Source organism: Maylandia zebra, linkage group LG3 (assembly GCF_041146795.1).
Source record: "Maylandia zebra isolate NMK-2024a linkage group LG3, Mzebra_GT3a, whole genome shotgun sequence".
NCBI classification, from domain to species: domain Eukaryota; kingdom Metazoa; phylum Chordata; class Actinopteri; order Cichliformes; family Cichlidae; genus Maylandia; species Maylandia zebra.
In genome coordinates, this window is record NC_135169.1 from 57,367,927 (window position 1) to 57,383,600 (window position 15,674).

The window sequence follows — 15,674 nt, forward strand, 5'->3', positions numbered from 1 at the left end:
CTTTCAGTGTTGCACTTTGTAGACGCTCCCTGAGCACTGGTCTCACAGCCAGCTGCACATAGAGACCAGTGTTGTTAGTCCAGGTCAGAAGATGACTTGTTGGAATGAAAATGAGCTTGTAGTTTGTCTGCTTTAATAATGTGACTGGAAAAAGGTGTTGGACTTCAAATATGTCCATTTCTTTCACACTTCACCTTTAAAAGTGAAGCCTTGTGGTTCCTGGAAGGAAAAACACGACTTTTTCAAGTCTTTGTCCTGTTTTTATGATAAATGTACGACTTTAATGTGAAACATTCAGAGTTTTTTCTCTTGTTGTGTTTGTTTGAAGCTGCTTCCTGTTGGCTTCAGCTGTTTGGAGTTTCCATTTTCTAAACTTCTACATTCTGAACCTTCTTCAGCTCTGAACAGATGATGAAACACTGAATGATTTCAAGCTCACACTTTGTCTAATAAACTTACATCTTTCATTCTTTATACAGATTGATGGGCTGTGGTTTGTCAGAGATCAGCTGTGATTATCTGGCAGCAGCACTGAAGTCCAACCCCTCCCATCTGAGAGAGCTGGAGCTGAGCCTGAACAACAAGCTGCAGGATTCAGGAGTGAAGCATCTGTGTGGTTTCCTGGAGAGTCCAGGATGTGGACTTGAAACTCTGAGGTCAGTCAGCATGTTTTAGTTGTGCTGAGATGAATATGATGTGAAAGTTGTGCTGACACTAAACTGCAGACATCAGGCTGATATTATACTGATCCACACTGAGGATCTTCATGGTAAAGTCTGTTTTCTTCTTCTCTGGTTTAGTCCATTGACTGCAGCAGAACAATGTTCACATTTCAAACCTTCAAAGAAGAAGAAAAATCCTCCACTGGATAATTCACTGTGAAACTCTCCAACTCTTCATTCCACCTTAAAGTCTGTCTGACACTGAAATCCAAAGCAAAATGTGCGTTTGCTTTACAGACAGCAGTCCAACACAAACATACACACATCATCCAAAACACAGTCCAACATCCAAATCTCCTCCACTGCCAGCATGAATGATGGGAAAGAGAAGGAGGAACACTCTGACATTCAGGGTTAGAATGAGTTTCATGAAGCAGACTGTGAAGATCAAAGCTGCATTAGAAAGCTTACATGAATGAATGAGTGGACAGAAGTGGACAGAGATCATCTGAAGCACTTCAAAGGCTTTAAATCAGCACATTTCTCTTTATTCTTTATCAACTCTGTTAGTTTCTCTCAGTTTTCTGTGGAATGAAGCTAACAGCAGGCTAATAAGATGCTGACCAATAGGTTTCTATTAAAGGTTGTAATTTGTATATGAAAAAGTGCTTTGGCTCAGCAGGGATCAGCTTACAGGTAGAATACAGCTGCTGGATGGGATTAGCATGTCATAGCTATCTACCAAACTGCTAACTGGGGGATTTCAGGCCATCTATGGATCATTTTTGCTAACTGTTTATTCAGCTTAGGCTCACAGGGCTGCAGCCTGTGCCCTAGCTGTCATAGGGCAAGAGGCGTGGTCCACCTGCACAGGTGAGCAGTCCATCACAGGGCCAACAGAGAGAGACAGAGAAGCACTCTCTCACATCCACACCTACAGCCAATTTAGAAGCACCAATGAACCTAAGCAGCATTTCATTGGACTGTGGGAGAACATCCAACCTCCACAGAAAGGCCAACAAGCTTCAACCTACAACCTTCTTGCTTTAAGGCACTAGTGCGAACCACTTTTCCCCATTTCAGCCCAAATCCTGCATCTTCCTGTTTCTGACTCCAGGCCAGCTCCACTAACACTTTCTCATCAGACACTGCCACCTAGTGGAGGAAGTCTTAGTCCCATTTGAAGCTTCAGATTACAGTTAGTTCCTTTACAAAGAGGTGGAGGTGGTGGGGCCACAGCACCATCATCACTGAGTGCCATAGGACACTTAACCTTTGTTTCCATATGCTGGGAACTTCCTGTTGTTCCAAGGAGGACTGGAAAATGTGTGAAAATCTCCCAGTCAGTTCCTCACAGCACACTTCAATCATTTCCCTCCCACAGCATCAGGACCAGGGCTTTTTCTCTCTTTGGTCCCACTAAGAGATTTCCACACAAACACCTCATCAGTGGGACTCTCAGAGCTACCAGCCCTTTGCTACAATCACAAAGCTCTTCATTGAAATCAATGATATCAAAGCTGGAATCCAATGAGTCCAAGTCTTCTGCTGATTCAGCATCACATTCATCTTTGCTCCTTGTCCTGCATCCCCACCATGGACTTCATTCCTTTCCAAGCCAGCCTTGAGTGTCCTTTATTCAGCTCATCCTCTGCTTTACTTTTACACCTGATTTTAGCTGCTTTATCTCTCTTTCAACAAGTTTCTGTGCCTCAATCTTTTTCTTCTCTCCCTCATAACAAGACAGCTTCTTCTGCCTGAGAACATGTTGGAGTGATTTACTAATCCAGGGCTGCTTATTGGGGAAAATACTTCCTGTTTTAAAAGTAATCCCCATTTTTCCCAGAAAGAAATGTAAGTAGAAATCGATGATCTAAGTGAGAACAAGAGCCTTTAAAAAGTCCCAGTGGGTGCAGTCAAAGCAGTCCCTCAGTCCCAGTATAGAGTCTTTGGTCCAGACTGGAACAACTGTGTGCCCAGTTTGAGCTCTCTTCAGTGCTGTGACCTGACAGACCCAGAGGGGCCATCACATCACATTTAGAAGCTCCCCTAATGGAGCCACAACACATGTCCAACACTTAGTCTGTCTTGTTGGACCAACTGGAAGAAATGATTCAAGGACTTAGTCACAGAACAGAGATTCAAATCTCCAAAATCCAACTGGCTGCATCAGGACATATAGTCTGAAACTCTGCACAGTTTCCTGTTTGAAGCTGCTTCCTGTTGGCTTCAGCTGTTTGGAGTTTCCATTTTCTAAACTTCTACATTCTGAACCTTCTTCAGCTCTGAACAGATGATGAAACACTGAATGATTTCAAGCTCACACTTTGTCTAATAAACTTACATCTTTCATTCTTTATACAGATTGTGGGACTGTGGTTTGTCAAAGATCAGCTGTGATTATCTGGCAGCAGCACTGAAGTCCAACCCCTCCCATCTGAGACAGCTGGACCTGTGGAGAAACAACCTGAAGGATCCAGATGTGAAGCAGCTGTCTGATCTTCAGCAGAGTCCAGACTACAGACTGAAGACTCTGCTGTAAGTAGAGTGATGGAGTGAGTGGGTGGTGCTGTCAGCAGTATTGTACTAAACACAGTCAGTATGAAACAAAGATCCAGTGTTTCCTGTAAAGCTGCAGCTTCTCAGTGAAGCTGTGAGAGGAGAATGGTGACAGGCTTCAGGATTGGACACAAACACTTCCTGTTTCTGACCTTTATGGTCACCATAGTAACGGCTGACACGCTCTGATCAAACACTGTCAACAGCCAATCAGCTCTCTGAACAAAGCAGCACGCAGACCAATGACTGCATTCGTTTCCAAGTTTAAAGCAGTGAAGAACACAGTCTGTAGGTGAGGAAGAATTTAGTGAGAGCAGATGTTTGGATGGAATTCCTCCAGTTAACAGCTGGAACCGTCCATCTGGATTGTTGGGCTTGTTGTTGGGGTTCCTACAGAGCTCAGAGTGGACACACCAAGGTTCTTCTAATGAATGAAAGTCCAAACTCAAACTAGGAGGGAAAAACATTTTCATCAACTTCAATAAAAATCCAAAGATTAGAAAAAGTGAAGCAACAATGAGTCCTAGTACAGTCCCAGCACTGAAGTCCCTGCTGCTCTTTATACTGGATGTGCTGCATCACTGACTGACAGCTGATGAAGAGTCTCTGGAAACACTCGTTTATCTCCTCTGCTCTTCCTTCTTCTCTCTGCAGGTGGAGCTGATGATGGTAAACAGGACGGTGTGTGTGCTGAGAGAGGAGGAGCTGTGTCCTGATGATCCAGAGAGGTTGAAGCAGCAGCAGCTTGTGTGTAGAGACGCTCTGACTGGGCCATGTTACTGGGAGGTGGAGAGGAGAGCTTCATCCAGCAGTGACTGACAGAGGAATGAGAAGAAGTGCAGATGACTGTCAGTGCTGCAGAGTGAACTGCTCTGAGAACAGCTCCACTGTCAGACACAATGTAGAGTCCAGCATCATCCCTGTGTGTCCCTCTGGATCTGACAGAGGATCATCAGTGTATCTGGACTGCTCTGCTGCTGCTCTGTCCTTCTACAGTCTCTGCACAGTCTCTGTCTGACTCTGGCTACATTTTTGGCATTTATATTCTTGGTTGCTCTCTTTATATTTTTCACATGCAAAATTTGCCCATCTTTGGCAAGATTCATACTGCACCTGGAAAGGAAAAATAAATGGCTCATATTCTGTTTGGTGAATACTATTACTCAACATTTTAATTATGATTGGCAAGTAATGATACTAAGACTTATGTGTTTCTTTTGTTTTGTTTTGTTTTACCATTTCAATCATGCTGCGGTCAGCGTTAGCATCTAACATGGAGAAAACAATGCAGTAGTCCTCAGCGTTCCCTGAAACACAATCATAGTTAGGTTTTAATCAAACATTATTTATTGAATAATTAAAAAATAATAGTACATTTTTTCCAAATATACTTCCTGGAAAATTAGTCTAAATTAGACTTTGAGAAGGGTCTTATCTGAAAGTGTTTGAAGAGCACTATTTGTACTGTGCTGTTTGAAAAGCACTATTTAAATTGGAAGTACGCACTAACGTGATAAGGACTTTACTGGACTTACCTCGATTTTCAAGTAGGGTGCAAGCTATCTGCATCCGCTCCAGCACAACTGGCTCTGTAGTGGTTGACACCTCACTGACCTCTCCAAAATCAAGGTAGTGTTCTGCAAACTGTGAGATTGATCATAATTAGAATGTAAAGTCTTAATTAGGTAAAGGATAGGATAATTATAAGCCACAAGGCTTCAGCCTATTCCTTTTTCAGTTACTGTATGATTAAGTACTTCTATGTAAAATGATCATCTTTGTTGTTGTTGACCGAAATAACTTTCACTTCACTTAAATTCACTTAAAGTCTTAATTCTAGCTAACAAGAAACTGAATCATTTGAATAAGGGTTACCTTTAACAGTAAAACTCCACAACTGCAGGAATCCTGTCGCTTGTTGTGTTGCATAGTCTGTAACTGCCACTCCATGGTGTCTTCATGCCCTCTCATCCTCAGAAAATTCCTAGTTGAACAAAAGTGTTTGTAATGAAACAAGATTTTTTTTTTTTTAATCTAAGAATAACACCTCAGTATCATACATACCTCCAGTTGCGCAGAATTTTCCTGTCATAAACACCTTCATTCCCATGGGGTCTATGAGCAGTATTTTCTGTGCAGAAATGTTGACAATCTAAAGAAAAAGTTAAATTAAAAATTACAATTGTTTGTGCCACTGAAAACTTATTTAAAAATAACACTTTGTGCAAGAAACTGCTTCACAACAAATTATGCAAATTAATAACAAAATGAACACATACCACAAGAATCCAGTGTGTACCAAAGTTCACAGGGCACAGCCACGTCTTCAACTGGGAACTTCATCTGTGGGATTGGAAGTGCAGAGTAATTTGGATTTACTTAGGTACCATGCGTCTCAGGGTGTTTTCAAATATAGTCTTCTTTAAAGGAACCGAACTCTTTCCTCAGCAACAGAAAGGAGTCAACTGTTTGGACCACTTCTGAGCTTTCAACATACCAGTTGAGGCATCTGAACTGCCCAGAAAACAACGAGCTTGCAACTACTGAACAGAGCAGGTGTGCAGCATTCTGCACAAGTATAGAAAAATGTTATAGAACAGTAAATAGGTTTTTTTTTTTAATTTCAAAATTAGTAGGTAAATGACATTTCTTACTTACCTTTCGTCTGTCAATAACACGGTGCAGATATGCATCAATGACCTGTTTTGAAAAATCTGAGTTTATACAACAACAGCAACAATTTTTGAAGTAACTGCTTGAGTGCTGTACACAAAAACATCTAAAGGAATATAATTGCTGATAAAGGTTCTTTCTGCATATACTGGAACTGGGTATTATGATGTCACAACATCTGTGTTGTGGTTGATAACATTTTTTCCTGTTGAAGTGAATGGGTGAAACCTTATCAGAGTTTTGCAATATAACCCCCCCCCCCACCCCCCCCCCCCCCCCCACCTACACGCACATTTTAAACTATTAATGGTCTCTGCACTGCAAATGCTTCAGAAGGAGCAGAACCTCGAAATCAGACTCAATAATGATAAGTTCTCTTACCTCATCAGAAACCACCGTGACCCCTGCAGTGTTCGAAAAGAGGAATCCAATAACTTGTATGGTCCAACAGCTGCCTCCAAGCGCCCAGTATCCTTTGCACGCCATAGCCTCTTTACTAAAAGAAAAATATGGTAAGTTAGCTTAGGCATGCATGAGATTTGTAGTGGATAAGCTTGGTAAAGGCCAACGGGCCACAACAGGAAAAAAGTCAATACAATAGGCATGCATTTACACGCAGAGAAATAGGAAAGGTACAGCGGGTGGGCAAAATAGAAAATTACTGACAGGCAGATCCATTTCCAGACTTCCACAAGCTCAGTGCACGTTGCATGTTTCTTTATATCCAATATGAGTTGAAGACTGCAAAATGCAAACAAAGTCATGCAACAGTCAATTAAGTTGCAACGCCAAACTGGCAACAAATGACCAATGGGTCAAAAAGAGTTGTTCACTATGTCACCTTCATTTTCTAAGCTTTGTTTCCGGGAGGGAAGTTCTTGTTCACGCGTTTCTGGTCCTGGAACACAATTAAACTCCTTGTGTCAGCCGTTTTGGGTGCATAATGAATCCTCTGGACTTTGCTGGCACTGAGGGTTAGCAGTAGGATGGCAGGGAGGCATCTTCAGGTCTGTGCTGCTGTTCACCGTCTGACTGCGAGTTGGGTATTTTTACTTGTCACTGATATTTACATGGTGGCTTCTTCTGTATGGCTTGATATGGTCAATGCTGTAGTGATTTCTTAAAGTTGCTCCTTCTGTGTTTTTTTAATCTCACACATTTGCCAGCGATGTCTTGAATGGTGTAGGGTCCTGAAAAATCTGGATCAAGTCTTCCTCCCTTCCTTCCACGTTTCATGTTCAAGAGAAGAACTCCATCTCCAACGCTGTACACAAGGTTTCTGTACTTCTGGACTCGTCTAGCATAAGCTTATGCATAAGCATAAGATTGTACTTAAACTGAAATATGACACCTACTCAGTGATTTACAACATAGAGGTAGGTTGTTTCCTCTTAAACATTTTAACTGCTTTCCTTACAAAATGAACTGGAAACCTATAAGTTCAGTCTCTGAGGTGCTCTGGGATTTCTCTCAGGGTAACGTCTGCCTGTTTGGTCAGAGTCCATAGTGCTCTGTGTGGAAAGTTCAGGTGTTTGAACATTGGTGGTTTCACGTAAACCCTGAACCTCAGGTGGTGAAGCGAGGGCAAACTCTTCTGAATCTTGAGGTGTAGATGTGTCCTCTCAGGTTGCTCTGGAACCACGTGACATTCTGCATCTAGAATCTGATCAACATGTCTACACCAGACTAAGTTGGCTCCAACATTTATGGTGTATATCAGCGGTCCGGTCCGTGAACGAATCGTGCCAGAATGCCATTTCTGACTTGGGTCTCTGTAGTCTCTGGCGAGAACTCTTTGTCCAACATTGAAGAACCTGGTTTTGTTTCTTGTTGCTTCCACCATGGAAGACTGTTTATCTTGGACATCCTTGCGAATGTCTGGTTTCAGCAAATCTAGACGTGATCTCAGATCTCATCCCATGAAGAGCATTGCAGGTGTGTGTCCAGTTGTTGCATGAGTGGTAAGACAGTAAAAAATTGTCAATTTTCTGTTGTAGCGGTTTCCCCTCTGTGCGACTGGCTGGTTCAGCTTTGTTGCAGGATGATGGGGAGCTGAAGTGATATGTCGTATGCCGTTACTCCTAAGGAAACACTGGAACTCCTCTCCAGTAAACTGATGACCATTGTCACTTACGAGCTGTTGTGGCAGACCTGTGCGAGCAAACGGTGACCAAAGACTATTGATCATGCTGGCAGCTGTTGCTTGCTTTACGGGGAAGATTTCTGGCCACTTTGAGTGGGCATCAACCACAACCAGGAACATTTGGTCCATAAATGGGCCAGCATAGTCTATATGAATGCGTTGCCATGGAGCAGATGGCCACTCCCACGCGTGTACAGGTGCTGTTTGAGGCTGGCGCAGCGTCTGCTGGCAAACAATGCAGGATTTAGCCATATTCTCCATTTCACAATCAGTGCCTGGCCACCAAACATAGCTTCTAGCAAGACCTTTCATCTTAACACCCAAATGTCCATCGTGCAGTGAGTCCAGTACCTTTGTACGTAGTTTGGGTGGCAGATGACACGAGTTCCCCACATGACACATCCTTGGCAAACGGATAGTTGGTCTTTGCGGGTGGAGTACGCAGAGAACTGAGTGTCACTACAGGACGGCCAACCATTCACAGTAAGATCGTTTGACAAGATTGTGTTTTGGCTCGTTTCTCTTTTCACCTGAGCACTTGTGACAGGTAGGGGTTCCATTTGTGTAACATGAAACACAGTAGCTGGATCAGTCATTTCTTCGGTGGGTTGCATGTGTGGAAGACGTGAAAGTCCATCTGCATTTCCATGTAGCTTTGTCCCTTTGAACTCAATGGTGTAGGTGTGTGCACCCAGGAACAAAGCCCAAGCAAGCGTGCCGCAGCCATGGTTGGAATACCTTTCTGAGGGTTAAAGATGGACACCAGCGGTCGGTGGTCTGTGATCAGGGTGAAGTGTCGTCCATATAAATACTGATTAAACTTCTTCACTCCCCACACTAGACTGAGTGTTTCTCTGTCTATCTGCGTATAGTTGTGCTCGGCTGCATTTAGGGACCTTGAGGCAAAGGCAAGTAGTCGTTCGGATCTATCAGGCATTTTGTGAGATAGCACGGCACCAATGCCATATGGTGAGGCATCACAGGCGAGGCGAAGTGGTAGATTGGGGTCAAAGTGTGTCAGAACCTCCTCTGATGTAATGAGCTGCTTAACTTAACTAAATTAAATGCCTCTTCATAGTTTTTTGTCCATTTCCATTTGACATTTTGTTGCAGCAGAGAGTTCAGCGGGTGCAGGACTGTTGAAAGGTTTGGTAGAAACTTGTGGTAATAATTAATTAAGCCCAAGAATGAACGTAGCTGACTCACATTTTTAGTGTCTGGTGCCTTCAGGACTGCTTCAACTTTGTCCTCGGTTTTGTGGAGCCCATGTCTGTCGATCTTGTGTCCACAATACTCAATGGCATCCTTGAAGAACTCACATTTGTTTTTGTTTGCTCTCAATCCATATTTTTCTAGCCTGGCCAGGACTGCTGTTAGGTTAGCCAGATGAGTCTCCTCATCAACACCAGTGACTATTATGTCATCCAGAAAACACTGTTCCTGGAATGCCTTGTAGGACCTGATCCATGGCACGTTGCCATACTGCTGGGACACTGGCGATACCAAATACCAGCCTGTTGTACTGATATAGGCCTTTGTGAGTGTTTATCACCACATATTTCCTGGATGTCTCTTCTACTTCCAACTGGAGATAAGCCTGGGCAAGGTCAGTTTTTGAAAAGTGTTTGCCACCTGCGACTGCTGTGAATATGTCTTCTATCCGCGGAAGTGGGTACTGATCTATGTGGAGAACTGGGTTCACTGAAACCTTAAAATCACCACAGATCTGCACTCTGTCACTTGCTTTCTTGCTTACTGACACTATTGGTGTAGCCCAATCTGACCATTCCACCTTGGTGAGTATTCCTTGCTCTTCCAAGCGCTGGAGCTCTGCTTCGACTTTGGGGCATAAAGCATAAGGTACAGGACGTGCCTTGTGAAATCTTGGTTTTGCATTGTCCTCCAGTATGATCTGTGCTTTAATATTTTTCAGGGTGCTGATTCCATCTTTGATCACCTGGGCACGGTTATTAAGTTTCTGTTTCAGTCTTTCATCCACAGAATGTGCACTCAGGCCTCATTCCAGTCTCATTGACATAAAGTTCCAGGTTGCGTTTCTTTTTCTCATATTCCACTTTCACTTTTCCCAGAGGAGTTATTCTTTCACCTGTGTATGTTTTCAGTTTCACCGAGGTGTGTTTCAGTTTCAGATTGGGGAATTTGTCTCTGTAATCTTCATATAAGATCAGTGAGAGGGCAGACCCAGTGTCCAGTTCCATCTGTAACTCAACCTCTTGTATTTTTGGTGTGAGCCATATTGCATCATTGTCTTTCTCTTGCATTGTGTACAGCTCCAGGCATGCCAAATCCTCCTGAGAATCATTTGAGTCTTTCTCAGTTACTTCATGCAGCTTTCGGTCTCTTTTGCACATTTAGTTTTTGTTTGATGCTGCGCAACAAGTTGTATGTTTTTCCTCCCATGACACTCAGGAACACAGCAACTTTCCTCTCATCCTCTATTTTGTTAGCCAGACAATATTGTTCATCTCTCACCACATATGTTGTTCAATCCTCTTTGCCATTATCAAAAATGTCCATTTGTCCAACGCCTCCTGACATTTTCTCAGTATTTTCAAAAACATCCTTCACTTAAAAGAACTGATGTTACTCACGTCCTCTCTGCAGCGCACTAGCCAGGCGAGTGAGTTAGTATCCACACGGATGATTAGTTGTTTTTGCCGTAACCTTTTTCGTGTCTTTTGGCCACTTTCACAAGGATTTCCCCCTCCTGTCGTCCAGTGCACATTGGAGATCCGTTTTAATGCCATTTTTCGGCTAAATTATCCACACCCACTGCCGCGCTATGCATTCTGGGATATGTTGGGCCACGAAGTCTACACTGCCACAGCCTTAAAATTCAGGGAAATGAAGGACGCATTTCACGGCCGCATTTGGAGCAGCCTTTGAATTGGGACAGCCTTCGGCGCGCCGCTGTGACGTAATCGGCCTTGAAATGCGTACTTTAAGGCTGCAGACCCTGAATTGGGATACAGCCACTGACATGAGACAACCCTTCACAATAAAACAGGAAACAAGAAACAGACGCAGACTTGACACTGAACCTATACTAAACACGAGACACAACCTAAGAACTAATCCCTCACTAAGAATAACAGAAACATGGAATACCAATAAACAAAAGCATCGGGATACAAACCATAATACAAAGTAATATAAGAACTGAAAATGCTGGGTCAAAATGACCCAGAACCGTGACAAAAGCCCAGAGTTCAGTTTGGTCTTGAATTCTTTTAGTTTCTTCTCCACGTTCAACGACCGATTTACTTTTTGGTCCTTTGTGAGATGAATTTCCAAATATCTTATTTCTGATTTAACAGGAATCTTACAGTTTATCATTTATGGCAAAGAGTTCACAGTTACTAGGATTTAACGTTAATCCAGATGTCTTGGAGAGTTTTTACATTTTTCACTAGTTATTGGAACTTGATTTGTTTTATCTTGAAGATGGCTGTTAGAAAGAGTGTGTGTGTGTGTGTGTGTGTGTGTGTGTGTGTGTGTGTGTGTGAGAGAGAGAGAGAAAGCGCGAGAGGTTGCGTCTTGATTTAAATCGAGTAGTTAATAGTCAGTAAGTGTCCGGCTGCTCCCGTATGCGATTAGAATGATGCCACCTTATCCCATAGTCCAGCCAATGATGCGATTCACATTCGTGTATATATGCAGCTAATCATCATGGTTGACAGGCTATGACAGCGTCCTTATGTGTTTTAGCTAGCAAAGCGGCGTGGCTGATGTGGAGTGATACATCTGCTGTTGTCAGGCCTGCAGGTATCAGGCTGTTGTTCTCCTTTATCTCATAGTGGACAGAAATTATTTTTTGCAGTGGCACAAATAATTTGTGTGGCATCAGATTTGATGCCGAACAGCTGATTGTTCTGTAAATAGTTTGAAATGTTTATTTTAAAAACGCCTTGGCTGCATTTTTAGGTGAACAGCTGCAAAAAACTTTGTTGTTTGCATAACTCACATAACTCATAACTCAAACATTACAAAATCCAAACGCTGAACTGCACCTATGCCACAGAGCTTCATTCCAACACATCAAATTAATGACGTTCCTTTCAATAAACCTTGGACACACACAATTAACAGGAGTAACATCCCCACTAATCTGCCTGTTAAACCTAGCTAACTCAGCCTAGTCTTCCGTACATACTGGCGATGGGTATTTATGTACCTCCATACCGTCAGCTGTGAGGAAGACAAACTGTCTTAAACACAAACTGCGGCGGTACTCCCAAGCCAATGGCTTCAGCCGCCTGATGCACAATAGAAAGCAAATCAGTACAACGCCTAATGCAGGTGAAACTGCTGAAACCTAACAGGGGAATAAGACTCCTGATTGAAACAGCTGTGTGAAGCCACAGGCTTACTCTAAAAGGCAACAGCGAACCATAAAACTCTCACCAATAAAACTATATATAAATAATCCAATAAAACCTACAAACTCTTCTGTTGACAAGTTGTTGTGGCTCCTCCAGCAAATGGCCGCAGCAGGCTAAACATGAGGACGCTGATGACGACAACAACAAACACATGAGATGCACTTCTGCACTATTTGCTCCTTTAATTCCACATGTTACTGTCCACTATACAAATCAGCACATCGAACTATTAAACAAATGCACAGACTGCACAAACACAATGACTGCAACTCACAAAGAATTACACCAATTACTACACCAAACTACAACATCGGCCTATGGCATCAATTAGTGCATAAAACATACATCAAGTTACAGCCAAAAATGCATCACAATGACTCAAGCTGGGGTCAACAGGTTTCCCCTCATGCTCACCCGACCTTTCTGCTCATCAGGTGCGGTGAACAGGTGAGTGCAACCACATTTATCACCTAACACGCCCACGAGGCACGCCTCACACCCGTGCACCAATACAAGGTGTGCATTTAAACCAACCCTCTTAATCCAAAACAAAAAGGAACAACTCATATGGCTCCTACACTTGTGCTCAAGAACTCAGTCCTATATTTTAGGTTATTCTGAATAAATCGTTCATGCCCTCTCTTGGGAAAGAAGCTGTCGTGGTTCCTGGTCCTAAATCTAGTCGTCCAAAAGTTCTAAACGACTTCAGGCCTGCTGCCCTCACCTCAGTCTTTGAACAAATCATCAGAAATGTGATTATGGAAGACACTGAACTTCAGCTTGATTCAATGCAGATTGCACATGAGCCCAATAGAGGAGTGGAGGACGCGCTTCTGATTCTACTTCACCTGATTGTCAAACATGTAGAGAGTAAAGGACTTCAGTTCATCGATTTCTCTGCTGCTTTCAATAACACAGCCCCAGATTTGAATCAAAAGACTTTTAGAACAGTTTGAAATCCGGACAAACCTGAGCAAGTGCAGTCATATAAATATCTTGGGGCCATTGAGTCTGTTTTATCATGAGAATGATGCAGGACAAAGTCTTATAAAAGCAGCTTTGTCCCTGCTGCCGTCACTAAACTTAATAACTAATAACTGTTTTTCTGATTTGATTCATCGCGTCTAATTTCCAAATATGTGTCTGTCAGGTTTAAATCGATGTGTGTGTTTGTGAAGGGATGACAAACGCTATTATTTTTCTGTAAAGCAAATTTACGTAAAAGTAAAGTAACCTTGATATGTCAGGATGTAGATGTCCCACCCAAAAACGTCATCAGCCCTGAAACATCGGTACTGTTCCAGGCAGCATTGCTGTCCACACGTCCATCAGAGTGTTAGAGGCGGCTGTCACAGATGTTGCAGTCTGCTCTCTGTTTCCATGAAACAACCACACTTGAAATGATCATTAAAGCTACCTGTACTAAAGGAAGCTGAGAACATGGCAGACGTGGGACTGACTGTGATCAGACTGTGACGATTGTTCTTGAGCAGATCTACAGGTCAGCTGTTCCACATCATGTTTCTAGGATGGAGCCGTTTGGAATAATGCCGCCCTCTGCTGGACAGATATCGTGTTGTCCCTGAGTCCTTCTGATCCTCAGCACTTTCTATCAGGAGACAACGCACTCAGGTCCCATCTGACGTTGTTCACTTGATGTTCTGAAGCCCAGTACGGACCTTAACACGGGCTCCATGTGGACATATTAGATTAAATGTTTTTTAAGACCAGTTTCTTAAATTACATGACGGTGTGATTTTTATTTTGTGCTTTTAGTGCAGAGAGAGTCTCTGTGGAGGTTGGATGTTCTCCCCGTGTTTGTGTGGGTCCTCTCAGGGGACTCTGGCTTCCTCCCACAGTTCACAGACATTCAGGTAGTGGGGTTAGGTTAACTGGTGAATAAGTGTGAGCGTGAACGGTCGTCTGTCTCCTCACCCTGTGTTAGCTGGGATCCACTCCAGCTCGTACATGCCCGTCAGGCACCATCCTCATACCTGTTCTGGTAAATCCAGTCCTGGAAGACACAGCTCACCTGGAATCTGTGTTCATGTTATAAAATGTTACATTTCATTAGAAGTTGGTTGTATTCCAGTTTTATGTTGCAGTTTTCACTTTTGAAAGGGAAGGTTAGTCCAGCTCAGTCAGATGCTGAATGCTCTCTTTCAGTACGTTGTTGTATTAAACGATGACTCAGCAGACGACACATTGTAGCCATGTTAAAAATCATGCAACAGACCCTTGGTCACGATGTCATTGTGGGGATGTCTAAAGGCTGGGTTCCTTCTAATAACCGTAACAAGTGTTTATGGCGCTCCTTGTGATGCTGGGTCAAAGTTCAGCCTCTGAAGACCTCGACGTGTTTGAAGTTATCCACAGGCTGCGAGGTCCACTTCAAAGGTGTTCTATGTTAGATGTTGGTCAGGTTAATCAAAATGTGTTTATTGTTTGAAACTCATACTTGGCCTTCTACTCTTCATGGCTGCTTAACGAAGCTAACAGGGTGGACAGTCTGAGGAGCTGGGAAAGAAAAGCGTCTGAACTGCTTTAAATTTCTTGAAGACGTTTTATCCAAGAAGTTTCTTCAGTTCTGAGAGAACGGCGCGGCGGTGGGTGTGGATAATGTTGCCGAAAGAAAACGGCGGAAGAGGGGCGGCTGAAGAGTAAACTTTCAGAAGTAAGTACTGAATATTATGTCACTTATTTATGTGCAAATGTTTAATAATGAAGAACATTAAAACATTCCTGTTGGCCACATGTTGGCAAAGTTATGTGACATTAGTGATGTTTGTACTTTCAGCGTTTACTTGGTTTTAAAGCCTTTACTTTAAAATATACGCTGTTCAATAGTCGACCTTAATCCTACAGAGAATGTGATGATTTTGTGGATAATTAAAGTCAGTCATTTATCCACAAACACAACAAGCTGAAAGTCAGTGATGCTGCTCGGTTTGCAGTCCTGAATATCACGGCACAAGCAGGATTCACTGCACTGTTAATGTTAGCTATGTTATATTGCTGCCTCTGTTCGGTGGTGTCGAGCCAAACGGACTTTAACGTGTGTTTGAACGAGCTGACGGTTCACTCGTTAAGCTGAAAGAAAGATGCTTTAATCACAGCAGTCACACATGTGTCCACTGCACCATCTGGAACTCTTCTTGTTTAGCACTCGTAATAACACAAACACTAAATCCTCCTTCTCTGGTGCTGTTGTGTAGCAGTGTATACACCTGAGAC

General features: G+C 42.9%; 1 protein-coding gene across 1 annotated transcript in view; it reads left to right on the top strand.

The window, feature by feature from the left end:
- Positions 1-15,674, top strand: part of LOC112433238 (NACHT, LRR and PYD domains-containing protein 12-like) — a 428,555-nt gene that overhangs the window by 212,459 nt on the left and 200,422 nt on the right. The window contains exon 4 of the mRNA XM_076882484.1: positions 480-656. Within this exon, the coding sequence (XP_076738599.1) occupies positions 480-656 (177 nt within the window). The remainder of the gene's footprint in view (positions 1-479; positions 657-15,674) is intronic.